The 25,308-nt window shown below is 41.9% G+C and overlaps 1 protein-coding gene across 1 annotated transcript in view; it reads left to right on the plus strand.

Moving 5' to 3' along the window:
* The window catches only part of LOC144827875 (uromodulin-like), a 235,587-nt gene that overhangs the window by 173,091 nt on the left and 37,188 nt on the right, over positions 1–25,308 (plus strand). The window contains exon 6 of the mRNA XM_078686039.1: positions 19,803–20,045. Coding sequence (XP_078542165.1) covers positions 19,803–20,045 — 243 coding nt within the window. The remainder of the gene's footprint in view (positions 1–19,802; positions 20,046–25,308) is intronic.

Here is a 25,308-nt window from a genome sequence, read left to right on the forward strand (position 1 = left end):
CACCGTGTTGGATGTTAATGTACCAGTGTTGTTAAACTCGGTAATATTCATAAAACCAAACGAAACATTTAACATTTAAACAAAATACAAAAAACCCTTGCAGGAATTCCTGCACAAGGTAGCCATTATAGAAATGGAGTGACCCAAAATGGTCCTAGACCTGGGTAACGTTTAGTATCAAAAACAATGGTCCAAACCAAATAATCAAAAATCAACTCAATGCATACTTATAATCAATCTTTATATAATTTAGTGAGCCTTCTACCAATTGGGCTCTGCAGACTCAATCTGTTTGACAGTGATCAGGAAAAAATGGGAGGGATGCAACAACCTGACAAGAAACATTGGGATAATAAGATGGAGTTTAATAGTTCACTCCAACATAGAACTCAATTCTGTACAATTATACTCATATATTTACAGTACAAAGGAGCATGGCGCTTCTAATAACGTGCAAAGAAGGAAAGTGTAGTGAATAAGAAAGAGGTGTGGTGCTAGTACAAACTCGTGACACAGAAGTGTATTAAAAAACTGATTCTGATGGAGCTGGTTTAAAGATTCCAGCCTTGTAGGCAAAAGGCCACTCCTAGTTAAGATACTACTTTTATTTACATTTATACAGTCCAAAGTAACATGTATAATGAAATTGAGTGGAAGGTGGTCTAATTTGCGATTTGAAAGGTGCCGACGTTTCGACCCGACTAGTGGCTTGGGGTAATTGGGGGCCTCGGCCTGCGGGTCTTCTTCAGGACGGGAGGGGGTGCAGCCTTAGTACCGTGGGTGTACCAAGGGTTACATACGTAGGGGTAAATTAATACAAGGTTCAGGGACCTGCATCGGCAGTAAACTACCATTGGTTACTAACTGATAAAGGGCTTACCCATGGGATTCCGTGGGAAGCCTGATCCTCTAAATGGAGCCCTGGCCGGTGACCGCTTGAAGTGCAGGGTGGCCCTTATCTGTAAGTGATAAGGTCCAAGTTTTAAAAATATGAAGGCTGTTTAGGGGGGGGGCGTTCCAAGGAGAAATTATTAAAGACGATCGACTTACCCGAGGGAAGGGTAGCCTGTATCTCAATCGTCTTCAGCGTTAAACTACATAATTCAGGAAAGCGGCTGGGGCGGTGAAAGGACAATGTCTCAATCTCGTGCCCTCATCAACGTATTCTTTATAATGCCGCTGCTGAAAGTGGAAAGGGGTGTCAATAGGCCTTATCTTGACAATGAGGAGTGTATCAGGCAAGTGAGTGCCAATGCTTACCTCAACTTCCAACAAAACCGCTGTCTGTGGATCGCGCGGTCGGGAAACGGCAGGAAAAGCCGAATGACACGAGGACGTTTATTGACGTGCGTGCCATCCATGGACTGAAGAAAGACTGGTATAGTGTGTAGTCATAGGCGAATCAAGGGACTCAGTGTATGTTCCGAATGGGACAGTGACTACCCCCGATGAATGTTTGTGGTTTTGTGTACATCGGACAAACAATTCAAAAGTTAAAATGCCGGATACTACAGCATGTCAGCCGCATCAGATGCCAAACACAAGGGGCCCCACTAGTGGATCATTTCACCAAGTTTGGCCACGCACCAGATAGTCTCAAATGGTGTGTCCTCGAAAAGGTCACACCCAACCCCAGGGGTGGTGACTTTAACAATATCTTGAGCACCCGAGAGTGCAGTTTTATACACCAATTTGACACCATTAAACAAGGCCTAAATGAATATGAGGAGATTAGCAAGCAGGTAGCAGGTTTGAACAATGGTTAACACTTTATACACCTCAGGACTACATGCACACAGCATATACGTCATCAATTACACTGGACACCATTAGGCTCATTGTGCTATGGATTTGACAGGTTTTGATGTATTGCAAATGTCACCATACGTAAACCACACTGTCTGGATGTTACCCCTTGTTTGACATAAATGTTTAAATCGTATATTTTCTACGTAGCAATGATTCTGTTTTGAGTATGTAACAAATTTGATGCACCCCCTTTTGCCCGATTATCCATGATGGCAGCATGGGGGCGCATTTCGTTTTTTATAAAAACTCTTTATTGTAAATAACTATTGAACTATATTGTATGCTTTTGTGCAAACATTCATCGGGGGTAGTCACAGTCCCATTCGGAACATACACTGAGTCCCTTGATTCGCCTATGACGACACACTATACCAGTGAGTCTTTCTTCAGTCCATGGGTGACGCGCACATCAATAAACGTCCTTGCGGCATTCGGCTTTTCCTGCCGTTTCCCGACCGCGAGATCCACAGACAGCGGTGTTGTTGGAAGTTGAGGTAAGCATTGGCACTCACTTGCCTGATACACTCCTCATTGTCAAGATATGGCCTATTGACACCCCTTTCCACTTTCAGCAGCGGCATTATAAAGAATAAGCTTACGAGGGCACGAGATCGAGACATTTTCCTTTTACCGCACCAGCCACTTTCCTAAATTATGTAGTTTAACGCTGAAGAAGATTGAGATACAGGCTACCCTTCACTCGGGTAAGTCGATCGTATTTAATCTTTTCTCCTTGGAATGCCCCCCCCCCCCCTTTAAACAGCCGTCATATTTTTAAAACTTGGACCTTATCACTTACAGATAAGGGCCACCCTGCACTTCAAGTGGTCACCGTCCAGGGCTCCATTTAAAGGATCAGGCTTCCCACGGGATTCCATGGGTAAGCCCTTTATCAGTAACTAACCTAAGGTAGTTTACTGCCGATGCAACGTCCCTGAACCTTGTATTAATTTACCCTTAGGTATGTAACCCTTGGTACACCCAGGGTACTAAGGCTGCACCCCCTCCCGTCCTGAAGAAGACCCGCAGGCCGAGGCCCCCAATTACCCCAAGCCACTAGTCGGGTCGAAACGTCGACGCCCTTCAAATTGCAAATTTGACCACCTTCCACTCAATTTCATTATACATGTTACTTTGGACTGTATGTATATATGTAAGTAAAAGTAGTACCTTAACTAGAAGTGGCCTTTTGCCTACAGGGCTGGAATCTTTAAACCAGCTCCATCAGAATCAGTTTAAATTGTTTTTTAATACACTTCTGTGTCACGAGTGTTTACTAGCACCACACCTCTTTATTATTCACTACACTTTCCTTCTTTGCACGTTATTAGAAGCACCATGCTCCTTTGTACCATAAATATATGAGTATAATTGTACAGAATTGAGTTCTATGTTGCAGTGAACTATTAAACTCCTTCTTGTCATCCCAATGTTTCTTGTCAGTTGTTGCATCTGTCCCATTTTTTCCTGATCAACTATCAAATTGAGTCTGCAGAGCCCAATTGGTAGAAGGCTCACTAAATTATATAAAGATTGATTATAAGTATGCATTGAGTTGATTTTCGATTATTTGGTTTTTGACCATTGTTTTTGATACTAAACTTTACCCATATCTACGACCATTTCGGGTCACCCCATTTCAATAATGGCTGTTGCCTGTTGTGGACTGCACTACAAGTCCTGTGATGCTCCTCTCCGCCTCACCCCCTGTCACCTCCTCTTCCCCCTGCAGTCTGTGCCCGGGCTTTGATCGATGGAAGCCTGCTGGGCTTTGCTGCTCGCTCTGTTCCTCCTGCTCCTCCTCACGGCACCCTATATCACGTCAGTGCTGCTACATTTAAGCTCACTCCATTTCTGAGTCTGCCCAGTGACGCGCATTGTACACACTGAGTGCAGAGCGCTTCATTCATTCACTGTATGCGCCCAGCAGTCACCACCGAGCAGAGAGGGTACACAGCCTGCACAAGGGCAGTAGCGTACATCTGTGGGCACAAGGACTGCTTCTTCGATGCATCTGCACACCGCACAGCAGAGCACGATACCTTGCCATGCATGGGACGGGAAGCAATGCATGCATAACTCACCACTGTAGATCAAGTGCACCGCACAGCAGAGCACGATACCTTGCCATGCACGGGACGGAAAGCACTACTTGCATAACACTCCCCAATAGATAGAATGAACCACACAGCAGAACACCACACCTTGCCATGCACAGGGCAGGAAACACTACATCCATAACCCAGCACAACAGATACAGAGTGCTTAAAATACGTTTTTTTATAACTTTTCAACATGTCGCACTGCACCCACGCTGCTCTACAATATAGCATAAAGACACTGACAAAGCCAATAGCTCTGGCTAAACAGTTACAAAACCCCAAAGGTGAGACCTATTGGCTATACCAATACTTGTTCTAATTGCTTGCATTACCTGTTTGGACCCGCAGAGTTCAGGGGTGAACCAGCTGACATGTCTGCTGGATCTGCTGGTGGTGACTGGTTTTGTGAGGGCAACTGTGTCTGCGCAGTTGGAGATCCAGCTGGAAAAGTTCAGGATGTCCAGCTCTAGGTTGCTAATGATGATGGCCCTGGTGATGCAGAGAGCGTTAGTCTACAGGATCTCTGTGACTTTGTTCCATCTGTGGTGGGGGTGGTCGGGAGGCATGGTGGAGGAGCCTGGGGCACCTGCGATGGTGAAGTAGATTTTGCTGTAGTCGGTCCACTTTAGCTCGGAGACATGGCTGAACTTGACTCTGTAGCTGGCTGTGAAGATGGGGGTCAAGGCTATCCTGCCATATGTGTGTTGTTAGTGACCAGCTGCATGAGGCTGATATTTCTTATGCCCTCCAGGAGGTTGATAGAATTGGTGTCTGTTGGGTTGTCCAGATGGAAGTTGAGGTCCCCAAGGAATATGTTGTTTGGATTTGATTGCTACAAGGAAGAATAATTCAGAGATGGCTCTGCAGAAGCCAGGGCGGGACCCGATGGTTTGTAGTAGAAAGTGTCTCTGATGGTTGTTTGTGGGTTGGTCGGGATTAGGAAGTTAAGGTGTTCCATGATTTGTGTGAGATCATCTTCGATGGTTGTGTATTGGAGGCTGTCCTTGTGGATGATGGAGATGCCTCATCCGTGCTTGTTGGTGCGGTCTCTGTGTATTATCTTGTAGCTCTGGGGCTTCATCCTGTCCATTTTAAAAACTGACCACCCTACAAAGACCAGCTGGTGTAACTTCTCCTCCTTTTTGTGGGATGAGCTGAATGAAAAATGTGGCAAGTGTGATAGACTGCCCAAAATTCAGTATCCACTTTAAGTGCTGAACATCATCTTGTCCCAGTGACTACAAGTAACAGGCATAATGGTGCATAATGACACACTACGTTGATGTGACAGCCACCCAGTTTTCAGAGTCATAAGCTGCAAATTTCCGCTGTGTAAGCGCTCAAATTGAGACTTTATCAGTCGCAGGAAGGATGTACAGTATTGTTCCTGACCAACTGATCAAAAAGGCATTATCCGCTCATCTATCAGTAGATCTCTGGATTTATCTTCTCAGCATTTTGTGCTTTGAGCCTTTGTGAAAAGATCTAAAGATGGAGTTCCCCACTCTTTGAAGAAACTTTGCACAACTTTGTTATCCAGAATGAGGGTTTCCCTCATTTAAGCAACTGAGGAAGTCTGCCTAGACATCTAGCCATAGAGTGTCCGGAATGTATACTACCATCATTGTAAGATCTCTGGCTGTATCCCACAGCTTATTCTTTTGCCCTTTTAGCAAAAATGGACTCAACCCAGTGCCTCCCTATTATATTAGACAGTGTATGCTTCTGGTGTTGTGTGTCTGAATTAATATTTTTTCATCGCCAGACAGGAAGGAGGCCTTGAGAGCCAGACGGATTGTCCTCATCTCCAGATAGTTGATGTGGTAAGAGCTTTGCAATGGCCTTGCACTGCTAGATGTCCTGGATCCTTGTGCACCCCATGAGACATTCATTTGTGTCAATTGTTTGTAACATGGTTTCCTTCTGGAGAGAAGATTAAGCATTGTGCCCCACCATTAGAGGGGAATGCCTCACTGGGAGAGTCAGTCAATGCTTGACCTCCCACCTGTCCTGTCTTTGTGACCATTGATCTCCTAGGTACACACTGCTGCAGGAGTCTCATGTGCAGACTTGTATTCAGGACAATGGGCATACAGGATGTTACGGTTCCAAAAGTGGCCAAGCAGTTAGAACTGCTGACTTTATCACTGGAGAACAACATTTAAATGCCAGCCTCGACTCAATGCCCTGTGATTCTGGGCAAATCACTTAATCTCCCTGTTCCTTAATATAAAAGGGATGGGACATAGTCTGGTACTTGTGTAATGCTTTTGGGTCAGGTATGTGCTATATAAAACTGCGCAAACAGTACTATGAAACTGAGTTGAGATCAGGAAATGAAGCTGGATTTTGATGATAGGTTTCATGGATGTACTTCTCAGTCGACTGGATTTAATCTTTGAGTAGCCATATTCATCCAGGTAAGATATCCCTCAGGGAACAGCTACTACAGCCATATATTTGGAGCACATACATGGGGTTAACTTGAGGCCAAATGTTAATACTGTGCATTAGAAATTAGAGCTTCTAACACCAAGCCTTGGGTACCACTGCTATGGGTATGTGGAAGGAAGAATCCTACAGATCTACTACACACATCCAGCCCTTTTTCTATAAATGGTAATCAATCTAATGGAAATTATCTGATGAACTTGTTGGTGAAAACCAGATCTAGGAGCAGCCTGTACTCCAAATTCAGACATTTCTTTCAAATTAGGAAGTGCCTGAACTACATTTCATGCACTTTTTGTTGAGATGGTACTCGCTTGATTGAATGGTTTTTCAATAGGACCAATATTTACAGGCATCCCAGAGCATCCCTACTGCAGTAGGGATGGTCTGGGATGCCTTTAAGGCAGGGGTTCGCGGTGAGACTTTGAGTTTTAACACCTTTAAACGTAAGCAAGAGCAGCTCAGGAACAGAGAATTATCTATTGCAGTACTTGATGCGGAGGAAGAGCTGCATCAATGTGTACTATCAGGGGCTTCAATGGACCATGCACTCACCAAGCTTTTGAAGGTTAAAATGGAGGCAGAAGAGGATATTGCAATCAAGGCAGCTAAGAGCTTTATCACAAAAAGGGTGAAATGTCATGAATTAAGTGAGATAATTGGGCGAACATTAGCCATCCGCACTAGGCAAAAGGCGGCATCAGGAGTGGTAAGGGAAATTAGGGATATAGCAGGTAGTTTGCATTCAGATCCTGATGAGATACGGGAAGTATTCAGGAAATTTTATGAGGCACTGTACGATGACAGGCAGTATAGAGATCCAGGGGAAATAAGGGACTACTTGAATGAAATCCCAGTCGAAAGGTTGACAGAGGAAGATGCAGAGGAGATGGAAGATCCGTTGGATCTAGAAGAGATTAAAAAAGCTATATCAAACCTTCCCTCAGGAAAAGCGGCTGGCCCAGACCAACTGCCAATTGAATTTTATAAGGTGTTCTGGGAGATACTGGCTGATGACATGGTCACAACAATGCAGTCGGCACAGGCAGGCGTATCTATACCGGGGTCCTGGGGGGGAGCGGAAATTGTGATAATACTAAAAAAGGGGAAGCCTGCTACCGAGCCTGGGTCTTATAGGCCGATTACTTTAATGAACACGGACACTAAGATTTATTCTAAGGCTTTGGCAACAAGATTCACCAGAATAATAGAAAATCTGGTGAGTGGTAACCAACATGGGTTCATCCCAGGAAGGGGCATCAGCCATCATGCACGCAAGGTTATAACTTTGTTTGATGCAGCAGAAGTCGCAGGGGACTCGATGGCGGTCATGCTATTAGATGCTGTGAAGGCTTTTGATCGGGTCTCCTGGGACTACTTGTGGCAGGTTTTAACTAGAGCAGGATTTAAAGAGGGATTTGTTAAAGCGATTCAGGCGCTGTACACCGGCCCAGTGGCTTCCATACGAGTCAATGCAGGGTCTACCCGTCCTTTTCAAGTAAAGCGAGGCACAAGGCAGGGGTGCCCGTGCTCCCCACTTTTATTTGCAATGTATATGGACCCACTGATAGAATAGAGATCAGCGAAAGAATCACTCCGTTGGATACACGCATGGGTCAATGCAAGATACTTGCATATGCCGATGATTTGGCAGTGATTACACCGAACCCCACGGAGGCTATAGGACAGGTAGAGATTGAGGCCTGGAGAATTGGTAATATTTCAGGGTATGCGTTAAATACCTCCAAGACGCAGATAATTAAAAATCGGCAGACAGATTGCTCTGATAACCGAGTGGTCCCGACAGGAATATATTTGGGAGTGACTATCACCGCTGATCTTAATACCCTAGTGGAAAAAAATATCACTCCCATAATAGCAAATGTAAGGAAGGAGCTAGATAGGCTCGATAACCTTCATCTTTCAATCGTGGGTCGCACTAATATCGTAAAGATGATGATACTACCTAAGTTTTTATATATCTTTAGAGCCATCCCACTTCTATTCGAAGCTAAGTGGTTTAAAAGCTGTGAGCATATGATTAACAGGTTTATTTGGGCGAAGGGGAAAACAAGGCGAGCTATTCGATTTATGTCCCTCCCTCGGGAAAGGGGAGGGTGGACTCTGCCAGATTTCAAACTTTACTATTGGGCAGCGGTCCTACCGTATATGGCGGGTCTCCTGGGGGGAGCGGAGGTAGAAGGGCAGGATGAGTTGGGTACATTAGCCATCTATGGATTGGTCATGGGGGCAGAAGCAGAAAATCTATTCCTGAAGTTTACTGATAGAGTTATTTCAAAAGGACTAGATTTAAGACAATTCTGGCTGCACATACTGTCTGGAAAGCATTCGCTAAGATGTTCGGTCTGGGAATATATAATGCCTATACAAGGATGAACGGCAACCCTACTTTCCCGAGTGAGGTATTTTCTGGCCCAGCGTTTGATGAATGGGGGAGAAAGGGAATAATGATGCTCGGCAACGTTATTGGCCCACAAGGCCTGATGCAATTTCCAGAATTACAGGCGATATATGGTTTAGAGATGAGACAATTTTTTAAATACCTACAAGTTAGAAGTTTCCTCATTACAAAGAGGGGGGGTTCGGCTGGTTTTGTGAAAAACCCAATTATGGAAATTATTCAAACTGGTACAGACTCCACGATTAAGAGATTTTATTCTGAGCTGATAAAACTAAAACAGGACGATATGGAAAAATGGGCAGATAAGTGGGCAAGTAGTTTGGATATAGGGGGGGGAATGTTTTTCCAGTCATTAGAAATGGGGCGGAAAATATTGTGCTCAGTGTCACTCCAGGCACAACACTACAAAACTTTGTATCATTTATACTATACGCCTGCAAAAATAGCCCAATGGGGAGGGGTATCGGGCATCAACAGTTTCAGATGCGGCAGTCTAGAGGCTGATCTAGTGCACGTCTTTGCAACATGCCCCCACTTGCAAACAACTAAAAAGGATATTGAAATCTTTTTAAATATACTACTAGGGATTGAGATTGCATTATCTCCATCGATAATACTTTTAGGAGTTAATAATGATGACAGGCAGATGCACGGTAGAAGTTTTATATTTATAGCCATGGCAGTCCTGAGACTGTGCATAGCCTCAGCATGGCTAGATCCTTTACCACCATCATATTCCCAGTGGTTAGCTAAACTGTTGTCAATTTATAATCTAGAAACTGCAATATATGCAAGAAAGGGTAAAAAGCTGGGTAGGCAAATTTGGGAACCTATTACTCGATGGAAGGAGGGAAGTACTAGTTAATTGGATGTCTTAACGCTATGTCACTCAGATGCCCTCTGTGTTGTATATTTTCTATTTGTTTGATTGTTTTTTGGGGGGGTTTTTCTGCCTGCTATTTAAAACATATGATTATTTAAGAATGTAATGAAGGTAATTACACCGTATTGGACTGTACTATTTGCTGCTTAATATAATTTACAAGATAAGTGCTCTGTACATGTATAAGTGGGGAAAAATACTCAATAAAAATATTTTTTTTAAAAGGACCAATATTTACTTCTTCAAAATGGGAATTTGGTGAGGCAATGTTAGTTTTAATTTGTGATGGTTTAGTTTACAATGTAGAGAGAGTCCATGACTCATCATATTTAGTACCCACTTGTCTAATTTAATCCCATTCTTCCAGGTGTTGAGATATCAGCTATTGGTGTGGCAAATTAAAAGCTTACTGGCTTTCATTATCTGTTTCCCGGGGAGTGTTTTCTTAAGGAGCTCATAGGCCTTGCAGGCACTGGTTTATACTTTGATGATTTCAATTGGCAATGGAGCTTCTGGTCTTTCTGTTGAACTTGTTGCATCTGTCTGTGATCTCACAACCTCAAAGAGAAAAGATAAATCTTGGAATGCATCAATGCCAAAGATTTATATAACCTGTGGTGGTGTCCAGTCCACTATGGCGTTGATTTTGATGCAAATTTGACTGGAGGCCCTTCGTAACCAAAGCCTTTGATGACTACCTCATGATCTTGACATCGACCGGAAACTTTGACAGGAATGATGATGCTGCTGCATTCTGTCATCTGTTAACATCGTCACTCTAGAGCTCTCTGTCGGGGAATGTTTACACGGTGAGGGATATGTAAAGAATGACAGTTTCTTCTTCTTCCTCTCGACCTCAAGTGTTCCTGGTCCTTTAATGTACTTTAAGACATTTTTGACAAAGTCACATTCCAGGGTAACTTTGGAGGTTTCAGGAACTTCATCAACCTGAAAGGGATCAGGGTGAGGCCTGCTCTTTCGTACTTTAGTGTAAAGATGGACATTTAGAAGAGAATCCGTCTGTTTCTTGGGCTCTCTGTAGCCAGTTTCTCATCAGCCCAGTGGAAGGAGGGCTGGTTTCACAATACAGTTTGGTGTAATGCAGTGGAAGGGGACTGCTCATTTCTCCAAACCCACCACACCCTGGGGCAGCAGCAGCCTTGAAGGACAAACGGGTGCTACCATCTTCCAACTTCCCCAGAGTAGTGCACTGTGGGAAAGATTGTAGTAATTCAAACAGGAAACCCAAAACAACTTTCAGAGTAAGGAAAGATTCATTCTTAGCGGAATTATATTATGAACGACTCATCAAAACCACAAGCATGTAGTAAAGTTAGACTTTTGGTCTTTGTTAATCTTTTGGTCTAAACTCAGTCCAAACGTCTAACTTTGTTACTAGTCAAGTTCGAATTTGGGTCTAAACTTAGTCTTCAGATCTAAGTTTACCTTTGTGAATCGGGCTCTATGGGTTTTGAAGTCCAGTGGTCTAATTTGAGCATTGTTTTTATTTTCGTCTGTAGAAGATTAATCTAATTTTGGATGCTCCAGTATGACCTCATACGTTAGAATTCACTTGTGCTATTCCCTTATATGACAACTTAGCTTGTATGATTTTGCATTGGAAGACCTGGGAGGTGCATTGCAATCAGCCAATAAAAGCCAATAAATCTTCTGATCCTCCAGGGAGAGAACTCTGCACTCCATAATCTCTTGCTAGCACAGGCAATACATATCTGACATGTTTGTCTGAAGAAGAAAACCTGGCTTGATAAATAATGTCTGTGCTTTCAAATATGAACCAATCTCAGCCACTTTCATATTGATGCGATATCTTAACACTGCTCATTTTGGTCAGTTAGGGTATACCTATGAGCATCCCATACTTCCAAATAAGCATCTGTCATTACAGTCTCAAGTAGGAGCCCATGATAAGGGGAAGCACCCCAGCCAGAGGATTTGCTTTCCCCACCACATTAAAGCCAAAAGGCATGACACAATAGCTGTATCTTGTTTTCTCAATTCCCTGACCTTTAAGCGTGCCTTTAGAGTTCTCATGTGCAAGCTTGCATCTCAGACAAGAGACATGCATGCAGCCATCAAACTCAGAAGAGATGACTCTTGCTGAACCAAAGGATATTGAGCTGCTCAGAGTTGCAGCCATTTCTGATGAATATAAAGGTTCATATCTAAGCTTGCTCCCAAGTGCAGAGTTTGCAGGCCTGTTAGAGTTAGTACTAAAATTGAATATTTGACATTCACATGAAGACTCAACTTGTAAAGAATGCCTACCTTCAGCTATAAATACTGGAGAATATCAGCACATGAGGAAGCCTTGCACTGTCAGTCATTCAGTTACGGAAAAAGTAAACACTCCTTTCCTGCGGAGCAAAGCTGGTATTACTATCACAAAGTTTAGAGCTGATTTCAGTCCAAAAGGAATGACTTTGTATTGGTAGTGATTTTTGCTAAGTTGGAATCTCAAGAAAAATCTGGAAATTGCACATGGTTTCATAAAAAGAAGTTTCTTACAAATTTAGATTGCATATTCAACTACCCCACACTGAGCATGTGGAAAAATCTGACCAAGTTAGGCATATTGAACTTTTCCCTTTACACCCGTTTGTTGGCACTTTTCTAATCCAAAATGGGTTGGAAGTCATGTTTGCGACTTTTGTTCTCGATAAGAAGGTGACTGAACCTACTGCTTCTTTTTCAAAGAGTGTTGTGGTCTCCAAAATTAGCTGGTCCAGCATTACAGGATTTTAGCTCCTTAAAAAAATCTCAGGCAGAAATATTGAAAACCTAATTTTGATCCCATTTAAGATAACATGCAATGCCTATTTGTCTTTACTAATTTGCTGCCATGCCACATGACAGTTAAATCTACTACCTCCAATCAAGGTGCTCGTTTGTGGTGGCAGATTGATGGAGCCATTGCTTTATTGGAGCCAGACCTGAGGCAGCGGGCAGCTGTTGACCACTAACTATTGTAGAAGAAGTCTTTGTCTTCAGTTGTCTTTTCCAGAAAGTTGTATGTAAGTTATGCTTGTCTTTTCTGAAGGAACAAAGCTGTATTCATGGAAATGTTTGACTTCTGGGTCTGCAAAGCCTCAGACTTCAAAGGCTAAGCATTAACCTTTTGGGAAGCCATCAGGAATGAAGATTTCACTCTATGGCTTAGACATAATAAATGGCAATAATTCACAATAGCTAGATTTACAGGGTTCCTTGCAACACAAATGATATTTTTTCATATCAACATACCTTCCGTTACTCCAGGAAGTCTTCCCTGTTCTTTCTTGGGAGATGTTGCATAATTTGACCCACAGAATCCTAAAGAGTATAGCCATATTTGCTTACCAAGGGCAATGGTTTAGCAATGGTCTCAGATGTTTGTCAAATCTTACCAAAGGCATCCCCTCTGCTGTTCTTCCTTTCAGAGGATTGAGAGATGTTGAACCCTCTGAATTAAATACAATTTTATATTTGTTGCAACTACTACCACGGAATAATCTGGTACTAATTCAGAAGCCTGGGATATGCAGTTCTGAATTTCTTTTTCATACACCGCTTCACTGCCTGGACAGTAGATGGTTTTTTGAGGGTTTACATCCTGGGTTCAAGTAATCTATGGACTAATGGAACAATGGGAAGAGCCAGTGGCTTTGCTTGGATAGTCTCAAAATGAATAAAAGAAGTGGAGTACTGAAGATTAAGGTGCTTTGAAGCCTTTTGTAAAGTTTGTGAAAGGCAACACAGGCAACGACTAGAGTGATTCTTGTGGGAAGAAAGTCTGGAGATGATGGAGACCACACCCACCATCCAGAAAAAGAGGGTGATGAATACTGGGGGAAGATTAATAAATTAATGAAATAAAATGTATAAATCGCATACAGCTGCTCTCGAAGGGAGCTTTCTGCCGCTGAGCTCTTCAGGTAACCACTATTCCTCTAAGGTTCTCTAAAGAGACAAGTCTTAATGCCTTTTCTGAAGGCTGATTTCAGTTTTGTGTCCCACAGATGCTTACACAGAGCATTACAGAGCCTAGGGACCCATGCGTCAAAGGATCTTCCATCTAATCTAACTTTATGGACCCCACGAATATATAATGAGTGCTGGTTAACAGATCTAAGGGCACAAAGAGGAGTGTAGACTTTCACTCTGTTCTTAAAATAGATAGGACCTTTTTGAAAGTTCAAGGGTAATCACTAAGACTTTCTAAATGGAGTGCTTTAAGGAATGTTCAACATAAGCCAAGCAGCTGTATTTTGCACAGTTAGAATTTGTTAAGCAGATCATCCAAAGCCCCTAAATTCAACACATTATCTTATTCCAATTTCGCTGTAATGAGGGCACTGATTAAAAATATTGACATAGATCAACAGGCAATAACTTGATTGTCTTCTTGAGTGCTTTCAGTAAAGCAAAGCAAGTTCCTGTTAAAGTCCATATCTTTGGCTTAAAAGATAAATTCTTATCCATTTATATACATGGATTTTTCACCACCTCTGCCAAGATGGCAGATGTCTTAGGATCACCAACCAAAGATCTTTTACATCCAAGGGAGTGTGAATACAAAAGGCTAGAATCTCTGACTTATCTACTTTTATTTTGTGGCAGATTATACGCATCCAATTGGCTAGTTCAGAAAGGCAGCCCTGGAAATTAGCTGCTATAGAATCATAAAGGTGATGAAATGCAAGCACTAATAGTCTTTCATTAGCATAAAATGCAATGTTTAAATCCCACGGCTACACAACATGTGCCAAGGATGCCAGATAAATGTTAAATAAAGTTGGGTTAAGCACTGACCCCTGGTGAATTCCACATCTAATTTCCATTTACGTAGATTTGAAAGAGCTTAAAATATTTCTTGAACTCTATTCAACAGGAATGATCTTAGCCATTTCCGGGCCTCTTTTAGTCTTGTAGGAAGTATTTTGTGGGACACTGTATCAAATGCTCATGATTAGTCAATCAGTATCATCACCACTTTTATTCCTCTGATGAAGATTAATTCTAATAAAATCAGTGAGTTCAAGCAGCATCACTTCTGTGCCAAATCCAGCACAATGATCAGATTGAGGCTGGTGAATATTTCCCTTATCTTCAACAAATCTAGTCAGCTGACTGTTTACCAGTTTTTACAGTGTTGTTTTGAGGGCTGGTATTAGAGAGTTGGGTCTATAATTGTTCAGGTCCTTAGGGTCTGAATAATTATTTTAAGTAGAGGCAGTAGTAAGGCCTTTATTCCAAGCAGCAGATACAACATCCTTTGCCAGTGACCTATCATGTCGTCATCTTCTTGGACTACATGAGACATATTCTGGTCCTTATTTCCCTTCTTAACCACATTGCTTATGAGAAGGTTCAGATGGAGAACTCTTTCTGGACTCTTGATAATTCTCTTACCCATTCCTTACACTAGCCTGTTGAGGTGAAGCAACATGCATTAGAGCTTTAAAAGAAGGCTGTGGAAATGGATCAACTCTGTGGAGATGCTGCCACTGCAGGGTTATGTGGTTCAGCTTCATTCCTCCAACAAGACGGCTACCACCACGCCCGATGGCTCTGCCAGAGAAAACAGCAAAGGAATAAATATCTTCCTGGACTTCTGGATGGGCAACACTACAGTTCTAGAAGAAGAGAGAGAGATTCTCATGTCAAAATATCTAATGTTTAAATATCCAATGTCCAAATATCCCTCAAGGATAAGTTGGCAGGGTATGCCCAGACGTGGGTCCCCTGCTCACCTTTTCACTGGGTTCAAGCTAGCCTGGCGGATGAGGTGTGTTACCCCAAAACTGGTCCCAGGATGCTTGTTTCCAGTTAATGGAAGACCTGGCTTGGCAGTTCGGGCTGGACTGTTCCCATGAGGCACAGGGTCAAGACCGATTTGCATATATCTGGATCTGCACTGTGGTGGCAAAGTGAGCTAAAGAACAATGATGAATTCAACCCAGATCTGTGACTGGGGGTAAGTGTCTGAAAAGTTTCAGCACTCGGTCCATCATCTCCTTGTGTTTGCTTTGTTCACCATAAGTTGGCAGGGTGTGCCCAGACGTGGGTCCCCTGCTCACCTTTCCACTGGGTTCAAGCTTGCCTGGCTGATGAGGGGTGTTACCCCGAAACCAGTCCCAGGATGCGTATTTCCAGTTACGGGAAGACCTGGCTTGGCAATTTGGGCTGGACTGTTCCCATGAGGCACAGGCTCAAGACTGATTTGCATTTAGCTGGGACTCAACTGAGGTGGCAAAGTGAGCTAAAGAAGGATGATGGATTCAGTCCAGATCTGTGACTGGGCGTGAGTGTCTGAAAAGTTTCAGCGCTCGGTTCATCATCTTCATGTGTTTGCAAATATCCCTCAAAGTCAGAAGGTGTGTTAACTTTGAGCCAAGAAAACTTGGAGCCTTTTGATGTTGATATGTGTGTGTGCACATTGACGTTGAACTTATGATCCTTGTGGTCAATCTTCTGTTTAGCCTTAAGTGCCTAGAGTTTGACCACCTACACGTTGATCAGGATTAGGAGTGTCAGTGGTAATGAGTTGCTGCCAATGGCCTTCAAAAGTGGCCTGAGGAGAAGAGAGGGTAGAATGGTAGCCTCTTCCCTTGAGGTAGAGGTAGACTAAAGAGGTTGCATTCTTGGCTCAATTTCCCCTTCTTAGCCATGGGGCTAAACCCTTTCCAGCCTCTCCGCCTCTGATAGCGCATATTTGATCAAATTCCACAATCCATAATGGAGTGAGAGTCAGGAGTCAGAAAGACACACCGCACAGACATTGTGAATGCTATTCTTCAACATCTTGCCCCCACAGGCTGGGTATTTATTTCCTGTGTAGTGGTATAAAACAGGGAGGTGAAAATAGCTCAAGACAATTCAGGGTAAAAAACATGTTTTTCCTAGAATAAGTGTTGAAGTACAGGGGGCGTCCTAATACAGTGAGTGAAAATCAGTCCAAACATTTGGTGTAAGTAGCCAAAAACACCCAAAGCAAAGCAGGATTGTGTTCAGGATTTTTCTCAGAAAGCAGAAACTATCACCGGCTGGTCATGATAGGGAACACTTCTGTATGTTGCTTCCAGTAAATTCACATTGGAACTTCAGGTCCCACAGACACTTGTATTCTCCCCAGCTGGTGTGAGAGGGTTAAGGAGGATGGGCCCTCCCTCATACAGCTGAAGCGCTCAAAAGCACCTACTCTCTCCCATAACACGAGAGGTATGCTGGTGCTGCCCGGGCCAAGAGCTGACCTGTCGGCATCTGTCAGATCATAAAGGATGCTGGGCCGGGCCGCCCTTCTTGATTTTGCACTCGGACACGTGACACAAATCTGTGCCAATATCCTACACCATGGTAAAGAAGATATCCATGCCATCACTGGTAAGGAGCAACCTCTAACCAGCTCTATTGCTAACTTTCCAACTACTGTTATGTGGGTTAATAACCAAGAGATTCTGTAGAAGAAAGACTGGACATTATCAAAAGAGCACCACCCAAAGCCTATGGCAATAATGCCAATCTTGATCCTGCTGTCTCACCTTGCTTCCTACTGCGGGCTGTCTCTCAATAGGTGGAAGGAGGGCCAATCCATCTGTTCCAGAGGCACCACTTTCCATGGAAAGAGAAGAGGCTACAAACCTGAGTTCTGTCTCACTCTTTTTACCCCCTCCCCCACCGACCAAAAACAAAAATGACTCTGTGTGCACTCTGCAGGTGGCGGGGAAAGTAACTTGGAATAAAACTGTATTACCTCCAAAGCGATTTGGTGGGGAATGGTGAAGAATGCGGCTTAGATGCCAATTCATGAGAAATTGCATAGTATGGAGGGATTATTATTGAAATTTATGGACCTGATAGTTGATCGTCTGGGCGCTTTTGAAGATAGTATTTCGTGCTTTAATGCGTGTGTCGCAGTCTCACAAGGAGGCTCCACCTTGCCTCTAGAAGGGACCACTTAACTTCTGTTCCGTCTATTAGACCTGTAGTCACACTTAGTAACCTTTCTCTTGCAAACCCCGGTTTTGTTCCAACTGCTATTCCTGCAAGGCCCATGGGTATCTCATTGTGTAATAAACATTCCTCACCAACCATTGGATAGCCTTTCACACTCCATCTACCACCGGAAGCTACCTTATATGTTGTAGTTCCTAAAGGTGTCCCATTGCTTAGACCCTAGAAATCAGAGATCCAAGAGCAACTAGTGAGCAAATTTTTCCATTTGGGAGTTTTATTTGATGATGCATGTAATTGGAAAGCACAGAGACAGATTAGGAGCACTGAGCTTACAAGGAGTATTAAGACCATATTTGGCTTTGCCTCCAAGTTGGGGATCAAACTGCTAAATAAATTGATGGCAGTGCACACAGCTAAAAGTCCCCCCATTGCAATTTACAGTGCCAGACCTTGGGGGAGGCAGGAATACCCTGTCTTGCAGGTATTGTAAAATGGATTTGTGAGACACTTATTTGTTTTGAATTATCTCAGCCTATGTTTTCCACACTGAATAGGGGATAGGCTATATTACCGATTACATTTGCCGGCAACAATTGCTTCTCTGGCTGTCCATATGGACATAGCATGACGCCAGTTTCAATAGACTGGTCCCGTTAGATTGCCTTAAATTCAACAAAGACCATCATAGTTCTTGATTGTCTAACATAAACAACCTATGCCACAGTTTTGACATGGCTGAGCAGTCTAGCAAGCCACACATGTCAAGGCTCACTTTTTTGGCTTTTTTAAATATGCCAGAGGCAGCCGGGCAATTCCAGTAGTTGACTGTCAGGAATTATCTACTAATTCAACCTCCATCTGGAATAGCACCATATCTTGCTTAGGTCACAAACCGATAGGACTGATATTTTCTAATACGCTTTAAATTTCAGCCTATGCATTATCTGGTTGCGTCCCAACCCCAGGTCAATATTCGGATAAGCTTACACTATGTCAGTGTGGTGATTGTTCACCAAAGAGTACAATTAATGTAATGTTTTTTTACAATTTTTATACAGCATCAAGAAAGCTGTTGCCGCTCCCTATTCGAACGTATGCTGGCGTGAGACAGTGCAGATTGCATCCATTTTCTTACAGTCACTTTCCTCTATATCAGCTCACCTGGCTAAGCAAAATATATGCAAATATCGATTAAGTTGTGAGGATAGCTGTTCTAATTAGCAGGATACTGAAATGTATTTCAGGTTATTGTACGGTCTTATCATCAACATTACATTATTGGTATGTTGAATATTGAATGTGACTGCTCAAGCTATACAGTATTTCGCATTGCACCATCTCTTATTTCTTCATTTTATATTTGTATGTTTTGACATGTTTTCATGATGAGACCTTTTACTGTGTTGAGGAATTTTAATAATGTAGCATGTTATCATCATGATGAATATGTTTTTAAGATTTATTTGTTCACTGCGGTCTTAAAAATATGCTGCTGTACTATGCTTTTCTTTTATCTTGTTTCTTTTAGGGTTATGTTTTTATCCCCAAAAAGATATTTTAATGATAGGATAATGGTATAGAGGAATAAAGGTATAGATGTGTTCTGTGCTTGTTGTACCAGTTACACTGCAACATCACTTCATGTTTTTATATTTAAAGTTGACTTTCTTAACCAAATAGACTGGTATTTGTTTCATTTATGTAATTTGTTTAAAATGAAATCAGCAAATCTTGCTGTTTCTTTTTATGGAAAGGGCTAGGAAATATGGAGAATTATGTGTTGTCCTGGATCTTGCACATGCTCAGAGATATCCTGACTTTTATGAATATCAGAAGTCATCTCATGGTGAAGACTTACTTGTATAATATGGTGGTAAGTCCTTTTCGCACAAAACAATCCCTTGCCACCAAGGACATATGAGAGAGCCAGTCAAAACTGTCCTGTGATCCAGCCCTATGTGTCATGAATACCTTTGAGCATGACACAGTTCTTTCATTCCTCGGATGTATGACTTCCCATTCCCTTCTGTTAAGATCAGCAGCAAAATCTCCCTAAAAAAAATGTGTTCTCAAGCCTCTTTCCTGAACATGAAACCAAATAGCATTCTTAGTTTATTAATCAGTACATTTTAACCTCCTCTCTTCTATGTACCCTAAAACATCTTGTTTGTATATGCAGCAACATTACTGGACCATCAGAGGATGGCTCTGGATCAATTACTGCCACCATGGCCGCCTTCAAGTCCAATTCCTTTAATGATCCAGTCTTAGAAAACGACACCCTGAGGGTGGGCACACCAGTCTACATTGGTATTTCAACTACATTCCCTGATGGAGAGACATTTACCCTAAGGGCAGAGCGGTGTGTTGCTGCCCCCAGCATCAACCTGGGTGATCCCGGCGTTGAACTCATATCAGGCGGGTAAGTGACCATTTCTCAATACTGACCTACCTGTCTCCTCCTACAATAACATAGTCGCTCCCTGTGTCCAGTGGAATGTGAGCACTTCAATATGATCACAATGCAATTAATAGACGACCCTGCGTATCAGCAGAAAATGGTATTGATAAATAAAAAAGAGAAAGAAATGTTAAATGAAAATAGAAATCAAATGACAGTAAAGCGAAGGTAAATACATTTATGCAAATATTCATTAAGAACCTATTCGTTTTTTGCTTGGAATGGGAATAGACATGAGTATGTTAATATTGTATTATGTTCATAATGGCGACTCGCATGACACAGAGCCCTCTTCTTAAATGATAGTGTTGAATCCATTCTTCATGGGAAACAATGGAGTATATGTTTTCAATCTTATTTAATTTCAATTCCTTTAGGAAACACAATACATGACTTCACAGTCTAGGCATAGAAGGATATACAGTGTATGTAATCCTGCCTAAAGCTACTGAAAAGGGTGGAGGGAGAAACCAGAAAGATCGTTTTCAACTCGCATATAAGAAATTGGAAGAACATTTTGGAGATGTATATCCTGGGAGACATATATTCTTTGGACTTTGAAAGGAAAATGAAAAGGTTACTACATATGTTACAGGGTTAAGACAGGTATCTAATACTTGGGAGTGTGTGAATTTATGTGACACACTAATGCATGATTAGTAGAAAGCACAAACAAACCCAGAATTCTGGAGAACCTTTGAGTTGAAAACCCTAACCTCAGGGATGTCACAGAAATACTATAATATATAACACACACAGCATCATGTGTAATGGAGGTGCAGCCTCCCACTGAATATTCTGTTCTGGCAGAAAAGGTCAGGCAAAGCTGCCAACATCTTGAGATGTGTCAGGAAACAAATCAAAAGCTGACAGTCACAATGCCAAGGAAAAATGTTTTAGATGTGTTAACAGTGGGCACATGTAACAAAGGCCATGACGCACATGTTAGAGGAAAGCCTCACAAATCCAAGGAAATATGGTGCAGGTGTTGGAGCATGATGCCAGCAAAGTAGTTTTTCCACACAGATGGTAATGATGAAAAAATACTCTAAGTTGTGAAATAAAGTGAAACAAGTCAGTTTGAAGAGATGCTTCTTCCCCATTTGGCAAGAGTATTTTGCCCAACAGGGAGAATCACTTATCATGAATTACTAGAGATTGACCTTGCAGGGTTTTAGGTTTTTAATAACTAAATGGAAGAAGCCAGGGTAAGATTTACTGTATGATTAAATATTGTGTCCAGAGTTACCTGAAGTCTATTTTGGTGGAGTCACACAGGCTCCCTCTTATTGTTAATTTGTATTGGTTGTATAAAATGATGTCTAAACTGCTTCTTTTTAAACCTGTATACTGTTATGATCCATGTCATCTAACTAGATTGAACACAGTTTTATTGATTGATTTATTGATTGACCCTGCAGGGTAAAACAAGGACCCAATCCCATTGGATAGTATGATAATTGTGCAAGTTCCCATTAGAAGGTATTCTACAAACAGGAAGGTTTATATCACCAAAGAAGGGTGACATTTATTGGGATGTAAACAAAACCTATTGTACAGAAAGTTTGCCCCGCACCTAGCCTCATGGGGAAACATTCATAAGAAGTATTAGAACGAATAGCAATATAAGGGGTTATAGAACCCATTGTGGTCTCCGGATGGCTTGCATCTGTAGTAGTGGCTAAAAAACCTGACTGTGGGGTAAAGTGTATTTATGTGGGTTTACATGACTTAATTGCTGGATTGTCACCCTATACCCAAACATAATGACCTTCTTAGGATGGGGGGTGATGCTGGCTGTTTTGTATTAATTCATGGTTCAGTCTGTACATACCAGCATATTGAGCTCCACCCCGTTCCCAGACATCTTACCCCTCACTTGTTACAACTCGGGGGGCATACAGATTTCACTGAATACCATTTGGGTTGGCTGTGGTTGCCGTCACCTTAAAAAACACCACATAGTGCTTAATGGAAGATCTTCTCAAAGTTATATTCTTTCATGATTAAATTCTTACATATTCAATATTCTAATCTACGGATTTGTTATGACTGAACACAGTAAAAAAAAGATCCTAATTCACTTAAAGGCTCAAACCATTCCATTGTTAAAAATAAATGTCAAATTCGTTGTGAGATCAGTTAACTACATAGGAAATATGATTACCCAAGAAGGCATTAGACCTACACATGACCTTTTCTTGGCAGTCAAAGTAGCTCCAAGTTCCACTTATAAAGATCAGCTTACAACATTTTTAGGCCATGTTGAGTTCTGTTGCTAATTAATGAAAAACATCCCTGATACTATTCATCGGCTGAGAGTGATTTTAAAAGAAGGGCATGCAGTTTATTGGAATGAGAAGTGAATGCCCCTACTTTTGGATGCTTGACATTCATAGAAATACAATGCTCACAACTGATGCTAGTTGAAAAGGACTAGGTGCAATATAAACACAAAATGTAGGCAGTAAAGAATGTATAGGTGCCTTTGCATCAATGGCAGTCAAGAGATCGTAAAACACCTATTTGACCGAGAGGCGCCAGCTTATTCCTGGCTATTAGACAATCCAGGTGTTTTTTGGGGGGTATGCAGTTTGCCATCCGTACTGATTACAAACTCCTTATCCATGCATTTGTCCCTAAAGGGTCAGATTGTTCCTCTCCTACAATAGGCACATGTTAGATGTTTATAACTTTGTTATTGTTATAGAATATATATCTGCTGTAATACATGCAGTTGCCACTGTTAATAATGCTTACCTCTCTAGGTTTTTGCTACTGAGGAGAGTAGCCTGGATGAAGATGTGATTCTGAAAGTTGAGTGGGAAAGATGCCTAGCTGATGGAGAGACTTTAGTAAAAGTAAAAACCTTTAGGAGGGCAGGTCTAAGAATATTTCAGTGGTTCCATGAATATGAGTGTACTTGCTTCTGTATTGTGAATAAATCAATACTAGCAAAAGGAAACAAAAGCCAAAACTTATTTTGTCACTTATTACATTCATGTATTGCTTCTTCTGGGCTTACAAAGAACATCCATGGCGTTCTGAAGTCAGTTATTGATCGAGGTGCTGATAACAGTTTCACCACATACCAAGCCGTGGGTATTATAGCTCAATTCAATCAATTCTCGCTGCGTCTTGTAGCACTGTACAATTCAACCTGCCAGAACCAATGGCACTGAGTTATCATGCTCATGGCTACATATTATGACCCAGATTTACCCAACCCCATGCAATGTAGCGCAACACCCACAGTTGCTGTGCCGAATTGCATGAGAGAGAGAGAGGGGAGTGCACCTTTATCAACCTAGATATTGCATTCTCCTCCCCTCTCCCTAGCTCCAGTTCAAAATGATGCTGCAGAAAACCACACATGTACCTTTGTACCATAGTGCAAAAGAGTCTGCATGAGTTTTGTACTGGAAGGATAGCTTTCCAGTACAAAATACTTTGCTTAGATTGGCTTTAGAACTTCTCTTATTTTGTATGTGTGCAGTACAGTGCAGCATTTTCTCCTTTTAATGCCTGCTTTCAAGTGGCATTCATTTTTGCACAAAACCCTACCTACGATTGTTAGGAGATAGGACTTTGCATGACAAACTATGGTTGGTAGCACCGGAACTCCCAAGTATTACACATGGGACCCCTTCTTGACACAGAGGAACTCCCAGCAGTGCTTTGTAGTGGTTTGCATTCTTTTATCTTTCTTTTTACAAACCAACGCAAATACCAATTTGCCTTGTATATAATTATCCCAAAAGGGTTTGCCATCGGATCTGTGTAAAAAAAGTAATGCAAACCTGACACAAAGCCTTAAAAAATCTGGACTTATATATGTAGTTTACCATCCATACCGTACATTCACCATCAATGGTTTAGCTAATTAGTTACTTGATACAGAAGTTTGAATGTAGTTATGGGGTATCAACCTGGTGTAAGAAATGCAGTTGCCATCTGTTTACCATGTGTACCTCTCCGAGATGTTGAGACTTAGGACAGTAGCTTGGATGAAGACATGAATTTATATGTATATAATGAAAGTATTGCTGAAAAGAGTGGGAAAGATTTCTAGGTGAAGAAGCAACTTTAGTAAAAGTAGAAAGCTATGTGATGGAGGGCTGGCCTTAGAAACATGTTTTAAAAATCAATCTCAAATCCGTTTTGGAGATTCAGGATGCACTTTATGTAGGGAAACTCTGCAGGTGTGAAAAACAGATATTACCTTTCTCACTCAGATGCAAAATTATAGATTTAGCTCATGAGGTCAACATAAGAAGTCTCATTATTGGTGGCCATGGCAATATGTTGAAACAAAAGGTTGGGATAACATCTGATGTGACTGTAGATAAAAGTAATTCATACAACACCTCTTTCCTCCATGAGGTTCCCACCAAACCATAGGCCAAGATGGTCATGGATATTGTGAGTCCAGTACAGGATCAATAAGATTGGGGGTGTAAACTTCCGATGCATTATGAGAAGCAGGACACGAGGAAGGCTCAAGAGGCAGTGGAAAGAGAGAGAAGTGTAGATTTCATACTTGAAACTAACCAAGTTTTTAGGCAGGGACAAGAGAAAGAGTGTGTGTATGTGAGTGCTTCTGTCTATGTCAGCACATAGAGGTCCATGGTAAAATCTGACAGACACTTCACCATATCTCCTTTTATATTAAAGTTGCCCATGTTGGAGAGAAATAGTTTTTTTAAATTTATGATTTGCTTATCACATTTTCCTTTTGTTGAGCACATCACCCTCCCTCTGGGGGTGTCTTTCAAATACCTAGACACTGCTATCTAGACCAGAGGTCGCCTTGGATAAGGCTGGCATATAACACAAAAATTGGACACCCGATGACTATGCCATAACGCTGAGTGTGGGGCGGAGAAAAATATACACCGCATACATCCACCAGTGTTTATGAGGGTGTTCCATGATAGCCAATGGTCTACTAGATACAAGTGTCCATTCTCCTTTTTTGATTAATTGAGACACTTCACCATACCTAACTGAAAACACTTGACCCAAGTGTTTAGTACAGCCTACATGTTTTAGGGGGTGTATCACCCCAAACACCTCCTCCCTACCTGAAGCTATGCTCCTGGTCAAGTATCTGCTAATGGATTGGATGGTATATTTATACTAGTGATGGGGGATTGTACACAAGGCTGTGAACTGTTCTTCTATGAAGGAACTAATTGCGTTTTATGAGAACTTCATCTAAAAG

The sequence above is a fragment of the Lissotriton helveticus genome, chromosome 4_1, assembly GCF_964261635.1.
Source record: "Lissotriton helveticus chromosome 4_1, aLisHel1.1, whole genome shotgun sequence".
NCBI lineage: Eukaryota > Metazoa > Chordata > Amphibia > Caudata > Salamandridae > Lissotriton > Lissotriton helveticus.